At 36.8% G+C, this 13,782-nt stretch overlaps 1 protein-coding gene across 1 annotated transcript in view; it reads left to right on the forward strand.

Annotated features, from left to right (window-relative positions):
- The first annotated feature begins 1,644 nt into the window (after window positions 1-1,644).
- Window positions 1,645-13,782, forward strand: part of LOC110113524 (SNF1-related protein kinase regulatory subunit beta-1) — a 32,833-nt gene continuing 20,695 nt past the window's right edge. The window contains exon 1 of the mRNA XM_020846151.2: window positions 1,645-1,912. Within this exon, the coding sequence (XP_020701810.1) occupies window positions 1,730-1,912 (183 nt within the window). The 5' untranslated portion in view covers window positions 1,645-1,729. The remainder of the gene's footprint in view (window positions 1,913-13,782) is intronic.

Consider the following 13,782-nt stretch of genomic DNA (forward strand, 5'->3'; position numbering starts at 1 on the left):
TCAAAAAGCTGATATGGCTGGCAACCTTCAGAAGATGATTTGCTTAGCCAACATTAATTTGCACTTCTTGGCCTTGTTGGGGTTTGTATAGGGAGAAATTATTCGGTGTGGAGTCCGGATGGAAAGAACCATCTGAATATGTGAGTGTATATTATGTATTGTATCAAATTTTTATATATATTATGTATACACTTACAGTCCAGACGGTTCTTTCGGTCCGCATTTCATGTAGAATAAATTCTCTTATATAGAGGCTATTTTTAGCCAACATAAAAATTTTTCTTATATTTGACGTATTATTTTTAAAAGAATTAATGATGATGAGCTTTTTAACATCTAATTGTTGCAGTTAAGAAATTTGTTCGACTTTTTTAGGGGCGTAAATATATAATAGTACAATAACGTTTAATTATGCTGCAGGTTCTGTTTGGAGAAACTGTTGCATCATTATTGGGAGAAAATAATAATTTTTGGAGTGTTCTGAATTGCTGATATTGTAGTTTTTTTGTTTTCAATAAAAAATAATTATGGCTGATTTACAGGTTTCTCTAGATTTATAAATTTTAATATATTTCTATTTTTTTTTTCTAGTGAACTTTTTTATCAATTTATTTAATAATTAATAAAAATAATGTTTAAAGTTTAAACTTTAAGAATATCAGTTTTTACTTGTAAATTTATGGCATATATAAAATATTTATATTAAAATTTCTCATACACTTTTTAGGATTTAATAATAAATTAATAAAAAAATAATGAGCACTAAAATTTTGAATGATTTACAAGTCTAACAAGTATTTTATAAATATTAAAGAGTTCTCTCTCATTAGATAAAATTAAAAAAAAAAAAGACTTTTAGGTATATTTCTCTTTATAAATATACAATAAAAATAATATATATATTATGAGGCATAGATAGTCAAATTTTATAAAAGCAATCACATTTTTAAACAATATGCAGTCATTATCTTAACCTTTTTTCGAACATAAAAATCATAAAAAGATTGATAATATAAATTTTTTAGTTAGCTCATATTATCTTAGTTTTTTTCTTAATTTAATAACATAAAAATGATTTAACTCATCATTCATTTTCTTCCCAATTTCATTGCGGGTGAGTTTGAGTTAAATAATTTTTGTTAGAAGATAAAATTCAAAATTTGTTCAATAATGAATTGAATGACCATTTAATTTTGTGAGAAATTTGTCCAAATTTATAATGATAATTTTATTTCATAAATTTTTAAAAATAAAGAAATTGCATTAAATTTATATTTTATTAATTAGTTTTTATAATTCAACATATTATTATTTTTTTAGCCTTAGGCAATGACATCAATCATTATATATAAAAAAAAAATCAATCATTATAAAAAATAAAGTTCAATGATATTTTATACGCATAAAAATAATATATTTTTATTCTTTGACATTAAAATTCAATCTAAAATTAACAAAATGACTTACCATTTTGCATCATTTTCTGTTTATATTTTTAAAATAGATAATTAGTAACTATATTTTAGCATTTATTGCTCAGCATAAAATAAACAGCTGACCAGTCCGACCTTTTCCTGTCTCCATTTTGCCCAGCGGCGAAATTCATTCGCCATTTCGCGGATAAATTTACGAAGTATTACCAGCTAGCTCGCGTATCGCGCTCTTTCGCTCTATAAATACGGAATTCTCTGTGAGCGGATCTGCGGACTATCCTAGTTGAGACGTGGTGATGGGGAACGCGAGCGATAAGGAGGAGATAGATAATGGCAGCGACGACTCGAATGAGAGATCGGACGGCGAAGCTAATCACCGGAGCGGCGGTGCACGCCGCTCGCGCTCGCTGGAGCTGATCCCGGGCTCACCGCCGGACAGGTCCAATCGGTCCCTATCGCCACTCTTGTTTGTTCCTCAGGTATTATCGTCTCCTGATCTGCTTTCCGTACCTCATTTATTTTTATTTGTATGATTGAGTCATGTTTGTTTTCGATTTAATAACACTGAATGATGGAGTCTGTTTCTATTCGTATTCTCCGGGTTTAGCATGATTTGTTGTCGCTTAATGGCGATGGCTATTCGGTAGATCGCGGTAACAGGAATGGATTCGTTTGGTGGTTATGGTTTTTTCTTCTTTTATATCGGTGACGGTAAATTATTGAGGTGGAAATTTGAAAGTCGTTAGGGAGTACAGAAAGTTCTGAGTGATGACTTAATCAGTTTGAGCGGATCGATTTCGCGGATCGATCTCTGTTACCCTCTTTTTCTCCTTTTTTTAGTGTGATTGATTGCTGAGCGTGGATTCATTTTAGAGCTAACATTTTTCTCCTCTCGTCGGTGGGTATAGATTCCAATTAAAGGAATTTTGAAGCCATTATTTTCTACGGAAAATTCCAAGTGACCTGTGATACTTTATAATGAATTTTGGGAAGTTGTGAGAGATATTCATGTCTGAGCAAATCTTTTAGACCATGTGAATTCTTGATTCATCTTCGTTTTCGAGATATTCATGTCTGAGCAAATCTTTTAGATCAGCCTTTGTTTTTGAAGCTGTAATGCATAGAGTTAAAAGATGCCGTACATATATGTAGGGTAAAGACCCAAGTAATACCATACGTTGAGAATTAGAGAAGGCCTAATTCAATGACTTAGGGCAAAATAATGAAAATTAAAGCAGAAGATAAACCCACAAAACATATAAATAGCTTTACGCATGTTCGCTCAATTAATGGTTACATTATGTTGTTTTGAATATAAAGTTCACTATATTTTTGGTAGAGTTTTATAGCTAAAATTTCTTTGATCCAATATAATGAAGGCACCCCATTTTTAAAAAGAAAAATTAGTGCAAGTGAAAAATAAATTGAACTCAAAATACTTTTAATGAAAGAACTCGTAAATGTTAACCCTCAATAGGGGGCCTCCCCACCCTCCATACTGTTGATTTGGAATTATTTTCAAATCTAATTAAAGCTTTATTTTGAAAAGCTTTGATGGAAAATTTATATAATTGATTAAAGGGTTGATTGTTTGTTGATACATCATCAAAAATTTTCATGATCGAGCACGAATCTCGAGGCAGAATCAGGTTGGAACTTCAGAAATTAAAATTGTGACCATTCAAACTCCGATTTCAGTCAACTTATAGTCGAACTAAACGTCTCCAAAATATGAACCCAACGACACTAAATTCGACTCAATCCGAGCTCAAATGGGTCCAAATCAAGGGCTTGAAGCATTATTGCAAGGTTCAAACCACAATTTGGATTACCAAACAGTTTCCAAATGTGACATGGTTATAGTTGAATCGAGTGGCTTGACGAGACGAATCCAACGAGCCCAAGATCAAGAAATTCTGACATCATTAAGACTTTCAAATGTTTAGCGAACAATCCACAATCAAGGGATTCAACATCGGTCGTCTATCCAAACCACTCCTTATTTACCTTTGATTTTCCTCCTATTTATGGGTCATGACACTCTAGAAAATCTATAAATAGACCCCTCCTTCCTCTTGAAAAGTACCCCATAAGCAAGAGAGCAAGAGAGAGGTCGGAGATCGCTCTTTCCCCCTAGCTCCTCGACCATCGCCCAGAGTTCTGCTGGACCACCACCTGACGTCGGAGTTCTACCAGACCACCATTTGAAGCCCGGAGTTCCGCCGGGCCACATTTAATGCCTAGAGTTCCATCAGACCACCACCTGATGCCCGGAGTTTCGCCGGATCACCACTTAAGGCCCAGAGTTCTGCCAGACCACCATTTGACGCCCAGAGTTCCACCGGACTACCACCTGACGCCCGGAGTTCCGCCGGGCCACCACTTGAGGCCCAGAGTTCTGCCAAACCACCACTTGAGGCCTGGAGTTTCGTTGGATCACCACATGGCGTTAGAGTTCCGCCGGACCACCACCTGACGCTGGAGTTCCGCCAGATCATCACTTGAGGCCCGGAGTTCTGCCGGAACACCATTTGACTCCCGGAGTTCCACCGGACCAACACCTGACACCCAGAGTTCTGTCGGACCACCACTTGAGGCCCGGAGTTCCGCTAGACCACCATTTGACGCCCGGAGTTACACCAGACCACCACCTGATGTCCGGAGTTCCACCGAACCACCACTTGAGGCATGGAGTTCCATCGGACAACCATTTGAGGCCTGGAGTTCCACCGGACCACCATTTGATGCCCGGAGTTACACCGGACCACCACCTGATGCCCGGAGTTACATCAGACCACCACCTGATGCCCGGAGTTCCATCGACCACTACTTAAGGCCTGGAGTTCTACGAAACCACCATTTAATGCCCAGAGTTTCACCGGACCACCACCTGATGCACGGAGTTCCGCCAGACCACCACTTGAGGCCTAAAGTTCTGTCAGACCACCACTTCAGACTTGGAGTTCCGCCGGACGCCCACTTGACACTGGAGTTCTGTCGGACCACCACCTGACGCCGACGTTCCTCCAGACCACCACTTAAGGCCCAAAGTTCTGTCGGACCATCACTTGAGGCCCGAAGTTTTGCCAGACCACCACCTGATGTCGTAGGTCCTCTAGACCACCACTTGAGGCCTGAAGTTCCGCCAGACCATCACTTGAGGCCCGAAGTTTTGTCGAACCGCCACTTGAGGCCCAAAGTTCCATCGGACCACCACTTGAGGCACGGAGTTCTGTCGGACCACCACTTGAAGCCCGGAGTTCTGTCGGACCATCACATGATGTCGGAGTTCCGCCGGACCACCACCTGATGCCGGAGTTCCGCCAGACCACCACTTGAGACCCGAAGTTCAGCCGGACCACTACTTGAGGCCCGAAGTTATGCTGGACCACCACTTGAGGCTCGAAGTTTCGCTAGACCACCATTTGAAGCTCGGAGTTCCACCGGACCACTGTCTGACGCCAAACTTCGATCAAACCATCGCTGGACTACTGAATAAAGCTGAACGTTTAAGTGACATTGGACTTCCGCCTGACCACCAAGCACCGTCGAATTTTCATCTAACCCCTATTTCAACTATATGGTTGGCACTTATAATGTGATCGCTTTCAAGGGCGAGTCAACCCACTGTAATATATCCAAACACTAGTTGAATCATTTCAACTGGGCAAGGCCCCTTGGGTTTTCCTCTTTCCAAGATTTTTCACGTAAAACATCTTGTGTTCTCTGTGTGCGAGCTGGATATTCGTACAACGCTAAGACGAAGTATTATAACTCTATTGCCGCGTATATTTTAGCCCACAATATTTCCCTAATTAGTTTATTTGATTGAAGATTTAATTAAGAATTTGATTGGAGATTTGATTGATTCATCAGTTAGGAAATATTTGATTGGTTTTAATTAGGATATTTAATTAGTGCATTGATTGTGAGATCTAATTGTCATGATTAGATCTTTGAATTAATTATATTTTCTTTATTAGATATTATTTCAAATTTTTAAATAAGGCTCGAGGGCTATTGTATTGTATGGATGAGAGTAAGAGAGAGCTTGAGAGCCAATTGTAATCCTATTATTATCTAATATAGTGAAATCATCATCCCCTCCCCATGGACGTAAGCATCTTCATCGAACCACATACATCGTCGTGTTCTTTGTGTTGTTTGTTGTGTGATTTCTAATTTGTGTTATTTCAATTGTATTTATTGCACAATAATTGGCATATAAGCTAGATTTTGATGGGATTTCTGACGGTTGTTTGAAGAACAGGAGCAAATCTCTGAGATGTCATCTGGTCAAATCAAGCAAGCAAAGGGTGTTAATTTTTGTTCTGAATTATTGCTAAGCTGGATTGGTGCAATTCCAGTGTCATATGGCAACTACAATTTGGTGGAGGCTATGAGATTTGGTGGAACTATGGATATATCCAATCTAATGATGGAGAAGGCGGAGATCCATCAGGTGGTTATACATCCTGTTAAAATCAACGTCACAAAATTTGACGGCAAAGTAAACTTTGACATGTGACGATGTGAGGTGATGGATGTGTTGTGTTCTTTGAATCTGGAGGAAGTTTTGGAAAGCGATGAACGTCCTGAGGTGATGTTTGAGAGAGATTGGCTGAAGATGACTATGAGTGCTTGTGGTTAGGCCTGTCAATGTTTGACAGGACCCAAAAACCCGACTCAAATCCGACCAAAAAATTTAGGGTTAGGGTCAACCTGGACCCGAAACGGGTCAGATTTGGGTCAACCTGGGAAATCTGAATGTGACCCTGTTCGACCCAGTTTGCAGCCCAGCCCAGCTATTTACCATTTTATCCTTATGGCTTTTAAGCTTAAGCGGCTGTGCTGTGCGGTGTATTCAACATTCGAGAGTCGAAATATCGTTCGTCTCTCTTCAAACGCGGAACGCTCAAGCTTTGGTTACTCATTTTTGCGGAGCTTCCTGCCTTTTGCCCGAATATTTTCAGCTTTATACTCTGCGGCTCTGCGTCCTCGTCTCATCTGTTTCTCTATTAGTATATCTTAAATCTTGTTGATGTTAACATTCTTTCGGTTATGTTTATGACGTATGAGTCTTGCCTTTTTTCTTTTTATTTTCTGTGTTACTGGGTCACTGCCTTATTGATAGTGTTCTTTTTGAGTTATTTGGTTCTTCCTTCCAATTTGAAGCTCTTATGGTTTTGTAATACTGATTAGGGCATCACATTTTGCACATTTTTATATTCGTTTTGTTAGGGATTTTGAACTTAAGATGCAGTTATAATCTTATTATGCACTTGTCAATATCTTGTTGGTTTGATATTTACTTATTTAGGTAATTGTTTCATATTGAATTAGTAATCATACTTGGCTATTACCTTTTTCCTTTGTATAATTTGATTTAATTGGTTCAATAGATGAAGGATTCAAATACCATTCCTGAGATTTATATTCAAGAAAATGAGAAAGTTCACATTGTAGATAATGTGGTAGAGGCATCTGATGATACATGTAATGATGATTCAGTCGTAATTAAGAAGCGCAGAAGGATAACTTCCAAGAATTTGGTAATTTTGTAAGCAATTGATATGTAATATTGTAAATCAACTTGTTGTAAATCTATAATTGTTTATATTGCAGTTCAATATTTGATTATGTATTTGTAAATGACCAAATGATATGTAATATTATTTTATTTTCAACTCTACCAGTCTACCTGATGTAATTATAAATTGTTTATATTTTATATTTTTTAATTTATTTCACACTTTTACTGTTTATTGAATTGTTGTATTAAAAATCATATTTCTTTCCCTGAAAAAAATCAAATTTTAATGGTTTCCGGGTCATACGTGTTGTGTCGGGTTGACCCTGACCCGAAGCGGGTCGGGTCCGAGTTCGGTATAATGACCTGTTTCTAAAAACGGGTTGGGGTTCGGGTTGACCCGTATGGTGTCGGGTCTGTTTAGGGTTGGACCTGAAACTGAACCGTAACCCAGTATTGACAACCCTACTTGTGGCTTGATCAGAAATTGTTTATATCAGGAGATCAAGTATGGGGTGATGATGGAGATTTTTGCTGTGAAGCTGTGGAAGACCTTGGAAAACATGTATCTGACTAAGAGTGTGAAGAATCGTCTTCATATGAATAGACGACTCTACAGGTTTCAAATGAGAGATGAGATTACTATTGATGAGCATTTGAATGACTTACAAAGCTATTAATATATTTTTTGAATCTAGATAACATTTTGGATATGAAGACAATGCACTCTTTATGTTGAATTTGCTCTCGGATGAGTACGAAAATTTCACAATGACACTCATTTATGAGGAGATCTTTAACTATGGTGAGGTGACTGTTGAATTATTGAATCACAAGTTCCGGCATTGGAACAAGGAGTATGCAAAGATGGATTCAATTGAGGCTCTCACACTCCAATGTGATAAGCAGGGTAAGTCTAGTGGATGCAGTCTTGGAAAGATTCAGTGTACTCTTTGTTTAGAGACTAGTTATTGGAATAAAGATTGCCCGAAGCTAAAGGAGAAGGAAAAACTAGTTTCCATTGATGCAAGCCTTAGCTTGGAAGAGCGTGATGAAGATTCAGATGTATCACTATATGTAGTTTCTCAGAGTTTGTATATCGATGGTTCATGTTGGATTCTAGATACTGGTGCTACCTTTTATATGTGTCTCACTAGAGAGTGGTTCTATACTTACAAGGAGCTTAATAGTGGTGTTGTAACCAAGAGAATTGATTAAGCTTGTCGTATTGTTGGTGTAGGGAGCATCTTCTTCAAGATGCATGATGGTATTGTGAGAGAGCTGACTGATGTTAGACATGTTCCATATATCAGGAAGAATTTGTTATATGTTGGGGCTTTATAGACCAATGGCTATAAGATAGGCATTGAGGCAATAGTTCTGAAGATATATCATGAAGCGCTGCTTTTTCTGAAAGGAGTTCGTCACCAAAAACTTTACAACTTTCAGGGAAAAATAATTATTGGAACAACTGCTATTGCTGATGATTCTTCTGATGTTACTAAATCATGGTATATGCGGCTAGCTCAGGCTGGAAAGGCTTCTCTTATGGCTTTCGTGAAGCAAGGATTGATCAAAGGAGCAATCACCTGCAAGCTCAATTTTTATGAACATTATATGTTTGGCAAGAAGACACGTGTATCCTTTGGTACTGCCGTCCATAGTACAAAAGAAAGTTTAGAGTATTTCACACAGATGTTTGGGACCTGACGAAGACAACATCATTCAATGGGCGGTGATACTTTGTCTCTGTTGTTGTTGATTACTCCAAATATGTTTAGATGTACACCATGAGGCGCAAAAGGGAGGTACTAGAGATTTTCAGAACTTGAAAGAAGTATATTGAGACTCAGACTGGCAAAAAAAAATTCGGTGTATTAGATCAGAATTTGGGGGCGAATACACTTCATATGTACTCTTGCAGGATTGCTAGAGATCTGTGATTGAGTACCACTTCACTATTAGAGAGACACCGCAGCAAAACATAGTTAGGATGAATGAGACTTTGGTGGAGAAAGTTTGATGTATGTTATCCAATGCTGGGTTGGATAGAGTGTATTGGGTTGATGCAATTGACTATTCTTGTCACTTAGTGAATCATCTGCCTTCTACAACTATTGGGAAGAAGACCCCAAAGGAGATATGGTCAAAATATCCTGCTAGAGATTTCAAGCACTTGAGATTGTTTGAGTGTCTAGCTTACTATCATGTTCAAAATGATAAACTGGAACCGTGAGCAAAGAAGGTGATCTTTATTTGCTTCAGGTGTGGAGTCAAGAGCTTCAAAGTCTATGATATGGTAGAGAAGGAGATTGTCATTAGCAGGAATGTTACTTTTGACGAGGCAAGCATGTTGAAGCCTCAGGACTTAAAGCAGGTGGAGAGTTCTACTGGAACCTTAGATACACTTCAGAAGTTGGAGTTTGATGTAACTCCACTTGCTCCATGGAGGCATATCACTTCTACCTAGGTACTTGATTCAGCTTCAAATCAACATATAGAAGATGATGTTGAGGATGAGATTCATGCTTAGGAATATATTGTAAAGAACAGGTCCAGGTGCCAGAATGTCTCAAAACCAGCTTAGTTGGGGATCACATTGCATTTGCACTTTCTCCACGGAGGCTGAAGTTTCTAGTCACTATGAGAAAGCAGTGGACAGTTATGATGGTGATTTATGGAAGAGGGATTATGTATGAAGAAATGGTGTCTCTTCAGAATGACGCTATTTTAAAGTTGGTGAAGCTTTCTTCAGGAAAAAAAGCTATTGGATGCAAATGGATGCGTGCAAAGAAGAAAGGATCTCATGGAGCTAATGTGCAGTATAAGATTAGGTAAAAGGTTATGCACAACGGGAAGGGATTGCTTATGATGATGTGTTTTTAGCAGTGGTTAAGCCCTTAGTTACTTGGCACCTGTAGCACGGTAGAATCTAATTTTGAAGTAGATTGATCCAAATATTGCACAAGCAGTTGACATTTTGAGTAGGTTCATACATGATACATGAAGAAGTCATTAGCAAGCTATGAAGAGTATCCTGAGGTATCTGAAGGGCACAATTGATGCAGGCTTGGAGATGCATTCACCATGGCAGTGGTGTAGGACTCGTGACTGATAGTCCACTTGTTTTGAAGAAATATGCTCGGCTAGATCCCTTGGGAGAGGGGTTAGGGTTGTCCCTTGGGGGGGGGGTGGGGTTTGTGGGGGGGGGGGCGGGGGGGTAGCTACACAATCATGTGGGTGCAGTTGTTTTGATATTGGAATCTGGTTTGTCATCTTCCACTTTCTGAAGTAAAAGATGAAGTGGAGATTGTTGATTTATAATTATTTTCAAATCTAATTAAAACTTTATTTGGAAAGCTTTGATGACAAATTTATGTAATTGATTAGAGAGTTGATTTTTTTCCTAATTAGTTGATTTGATTGGAGGTTTTATTAGGGATTTGATTGGAAATTTGATTGATGCATTAGTTAGGAAAGATTTGATTGCTTTAATTAGGGGTTTAATTAGTGCACTGATTGGGATATCTAATTGGCAGGATTAGATCTTTGCATTAATTATACTTTCTTTATTAAATCTTATTTCAAATCTTTAATTAAATAGGGCTTGAGGGCTATTATATTGTATGTATGAAAGGAAGAGAGAGTTTGAGAGCTAATTATAATCCTATCATTTTTCAATATAGTGAAATCATCATCCCCTTCTCGTGGACGTAAGCATTTTTGCCGAACCACGTAAATCTCTGTATTCTGTGTTATTTCTAATTTTTGTTATTTCCGTTGTGTTTATTGCACAAAAACCTTAACATGGAAGTCGATACATGAGAACTTTCTACATGGGACAAAAACTAGGCTTCATAACTTGGACACCTTCAACATTAAGTATGTTCAAATCTCCCAGCTTTTAGTATTCATTTCTCCATCCAGAAGTTGTGCTGATGACAATTTCTTTTAATTATCCACCGAGTTGCTGTTTACCATACCTGCTACCAACTACATTTTAAACCTTTTGCCCGCTCTGTCTTTCTTCTTGTTTATTCCAACGTGTTAGATTGGCCCGCATCTTTAAATTCAATGTTCTATTACAGATTTGTATGCAAGCAAGTTTTCCACCTCATAAAGGCTGCAATGCGGCAATGAACTTATCTCTTAGATACAAATAGTAAGAATGGACTTTAACAAGCTGTATACCAAGTAATGTTAAATATACAAAAAAAAAATGTTAAATATACCATTTTGTAGTCTAGAAAGCTTAACTGACCAAGTATTTTTGCCAAAAAACTTGCCGATCTTACTTGAAATTATGAATTTACTCTTCAAACCTTCCATACTTCGTTCTCAAGGTCAGTCTTCTAAAAAGGCTTCAAAATTCAGTTTATGTAGCTGCTCTCTTTGTAATCTGAAATAGAATGAGCAGTGCAGAGATGAAAGGTTTGCATACTTGTTTGATAATAAATTCTATAGTCGCACGGATTGTACTAAAAGTAGGGGATATCACTGAAATTTTAGAAAATGCATTTTAAAGCTAGAATGAAGGAGTTACTTATTTTGATTTTGAACATCTATCTATTCGTGAAGCATTCTATGCAATGCAATAGAGATCACGCCAAATTAAAGGCGTCATTTGAATTCCAAATAGCCAAAATGTTTTATACAACTATAATAAGAATGTTATATCAGACTTATCCGAACAATGAATCTAATGTGGTGTGGTCTATATGTCACTACTAGCGTTGATAGGTGGCAAATAGAAGCATTTCCTCTGAAGCTCTTTATGCCTATCTGATAAAAAATAGAAATATTTACTAACGTCGATATGATGTTCTTTCTTGTTCTATCAGATGTTCTTTCTTGTGAGGTCGGCTACACGAATCATTTTTCTCCATTATTTCATGTTAAGAGGCAAATTCTCATTTAAATCTAATAAAGAAATGTCTTTTCTAATATTTTCTAATCAAGTCTTTTTAGGTCTACCTCTACCTTCCTTAACATAGGTCAAATCTAATACATCTATTCTCCTAACATGGTCATCGGAAGGCCGCCGTTTTACATGACCAAATCATCTAATGCGACTCTCTTTATCTTATCTGTCACTGTAGCTAATCCAACCTTCCCACGTATATGCTCGTTTGGTATCATGTCTCTAAGAGTAAATCTACTCATCCACCTGAGTATCCTCATCTTAGCAACACTTAACTTAATATTATGCTTCTCTTTTAATAGCCAACATTCTGCACCATAAAGCATTACAGGCCTCACCACAATCTTATAAAATTTTTCCTTAAGTTTGAGTGGTACTTTTCTATCACACGACAAACCCGAAGCATTTCTCCACTTCAACCATCGAACTTGAATTATACTAATAATATCTCCATCTATTTCACCATCACTCTGAATAATAAACTCAAGATATTTAAAATGAGTACACTGATTAATGACTTGATCGCTCAAAATCACAAACCCCCCACTAGATCTATTATTACTAAAATTACACTCCATGTATTCGATTTTAGATCTACTCAAACGAAAACCTTTAAACTCTAAGTTTGACCTCCATAATTTGAGTTTACCTTTAACTCCCTCTCTAATTTTATCAACAAGAAGAATATCATCAGCAAAAAGCATACACCATGGTACATCCTCCTATTGTGTTAGATGTTGAGTCGGTAAAAAGAGATTTAGATCCACTCTATAAAAATAAATAAGTAAACTGGGCTTGATTTTTTAATAAAAAATTTAAAATAGGAAAAGTTAAAATGTCATACTAATAATAGCTTGAGTTTGAATGGACTAACCTTCTTTTAGTTCAAAGGTGCCAATACAAAGGAAATAAAGATCATTTTATGATTATGTGATAAGGTTGAGTATCAGGACAATCCTCCGATGAAAGAGGAATAGGATATACCTCTTATTAAATTTGCCTATAGTTTTCAGTTAAGAATAGGATATCCCCTTACGAAGCTTTGCACGGCCATTGTCCTGGTCAAAAATGTGAGTGGAATCTAATTGGGCCAACCTTGATTGTTAATGCTACATAAAAGATCTACTAATCAGAGATAGATTAAAAGCAATACATGACAGGCAAAAATACTATTATGATGACAAGCATCAAGCTATGAAATTTTAAGTTGGAGATTTTTTATATGTAAATATCAGACCAATAATTGGCATAAGAAGGTTTGTAAAGAAATGAAGCTCAGTCCAGAGTATATTGGACCTTTTTGAAATAATTGAAATGATTAGAAATATGCCTACAAGCTACCGTTGCTAGAACATATGTCTGATGTTCACAATTTATTCAATGAGTCATATCTTAGAAAATGAGTATATGATTCTAGAAACCGATTCTAGAAGCCGAGTGTTTATAGATAAATTTGAGGTACATCATAATTTGATTATAGAGGATAGTCGAAAAGAATTCTGGCATATGATGTTAGAAAATTAATAAATAAATATATCTCGATCGTTAAGGTACGGCAAAAGCACTTAATAGAAAGAGAAGCTACTTGAGAGAAATAATTTGAAATAAGACAGTTATATCTCGATCTGTTTTATTGATTTGAGGTTTGAAGTATTGAAGATAATATTTTCCTGAGGAGAGGAGGATTATAATATTTATTGAATCCATGCACATGTTTTGACCCAATTTGGTAAGGATAATTTACTAAATTTTTATATTTAACGCATCTTATATGTGTTTGTGAGTGTTATATATATATATATATATATATATATATATATATATATGCAAGTGTCTTAATCTGTTCTGAAGTTGGTCTCAGGGGCTATATGCATGATTGAAAATTTTGGAATTTTTCT

This window comes from Dendrobium catenatum, unplaced genomic scaffold (genome assembly GCF_001605985.2).
Source record: "Dendrobium catenatum unplaced genomic scaffold, ASM160598v2 fragScaff_scaffold_1721, whole genome shotgun sequence".
Classification (NCBI taxonomy): Eukaryota; Viridiplantae; Streptophyta; class Magnoliopsida; order Asparagales; family Orchidaceae; genus Dendrobium; species Dendrobium catenatum.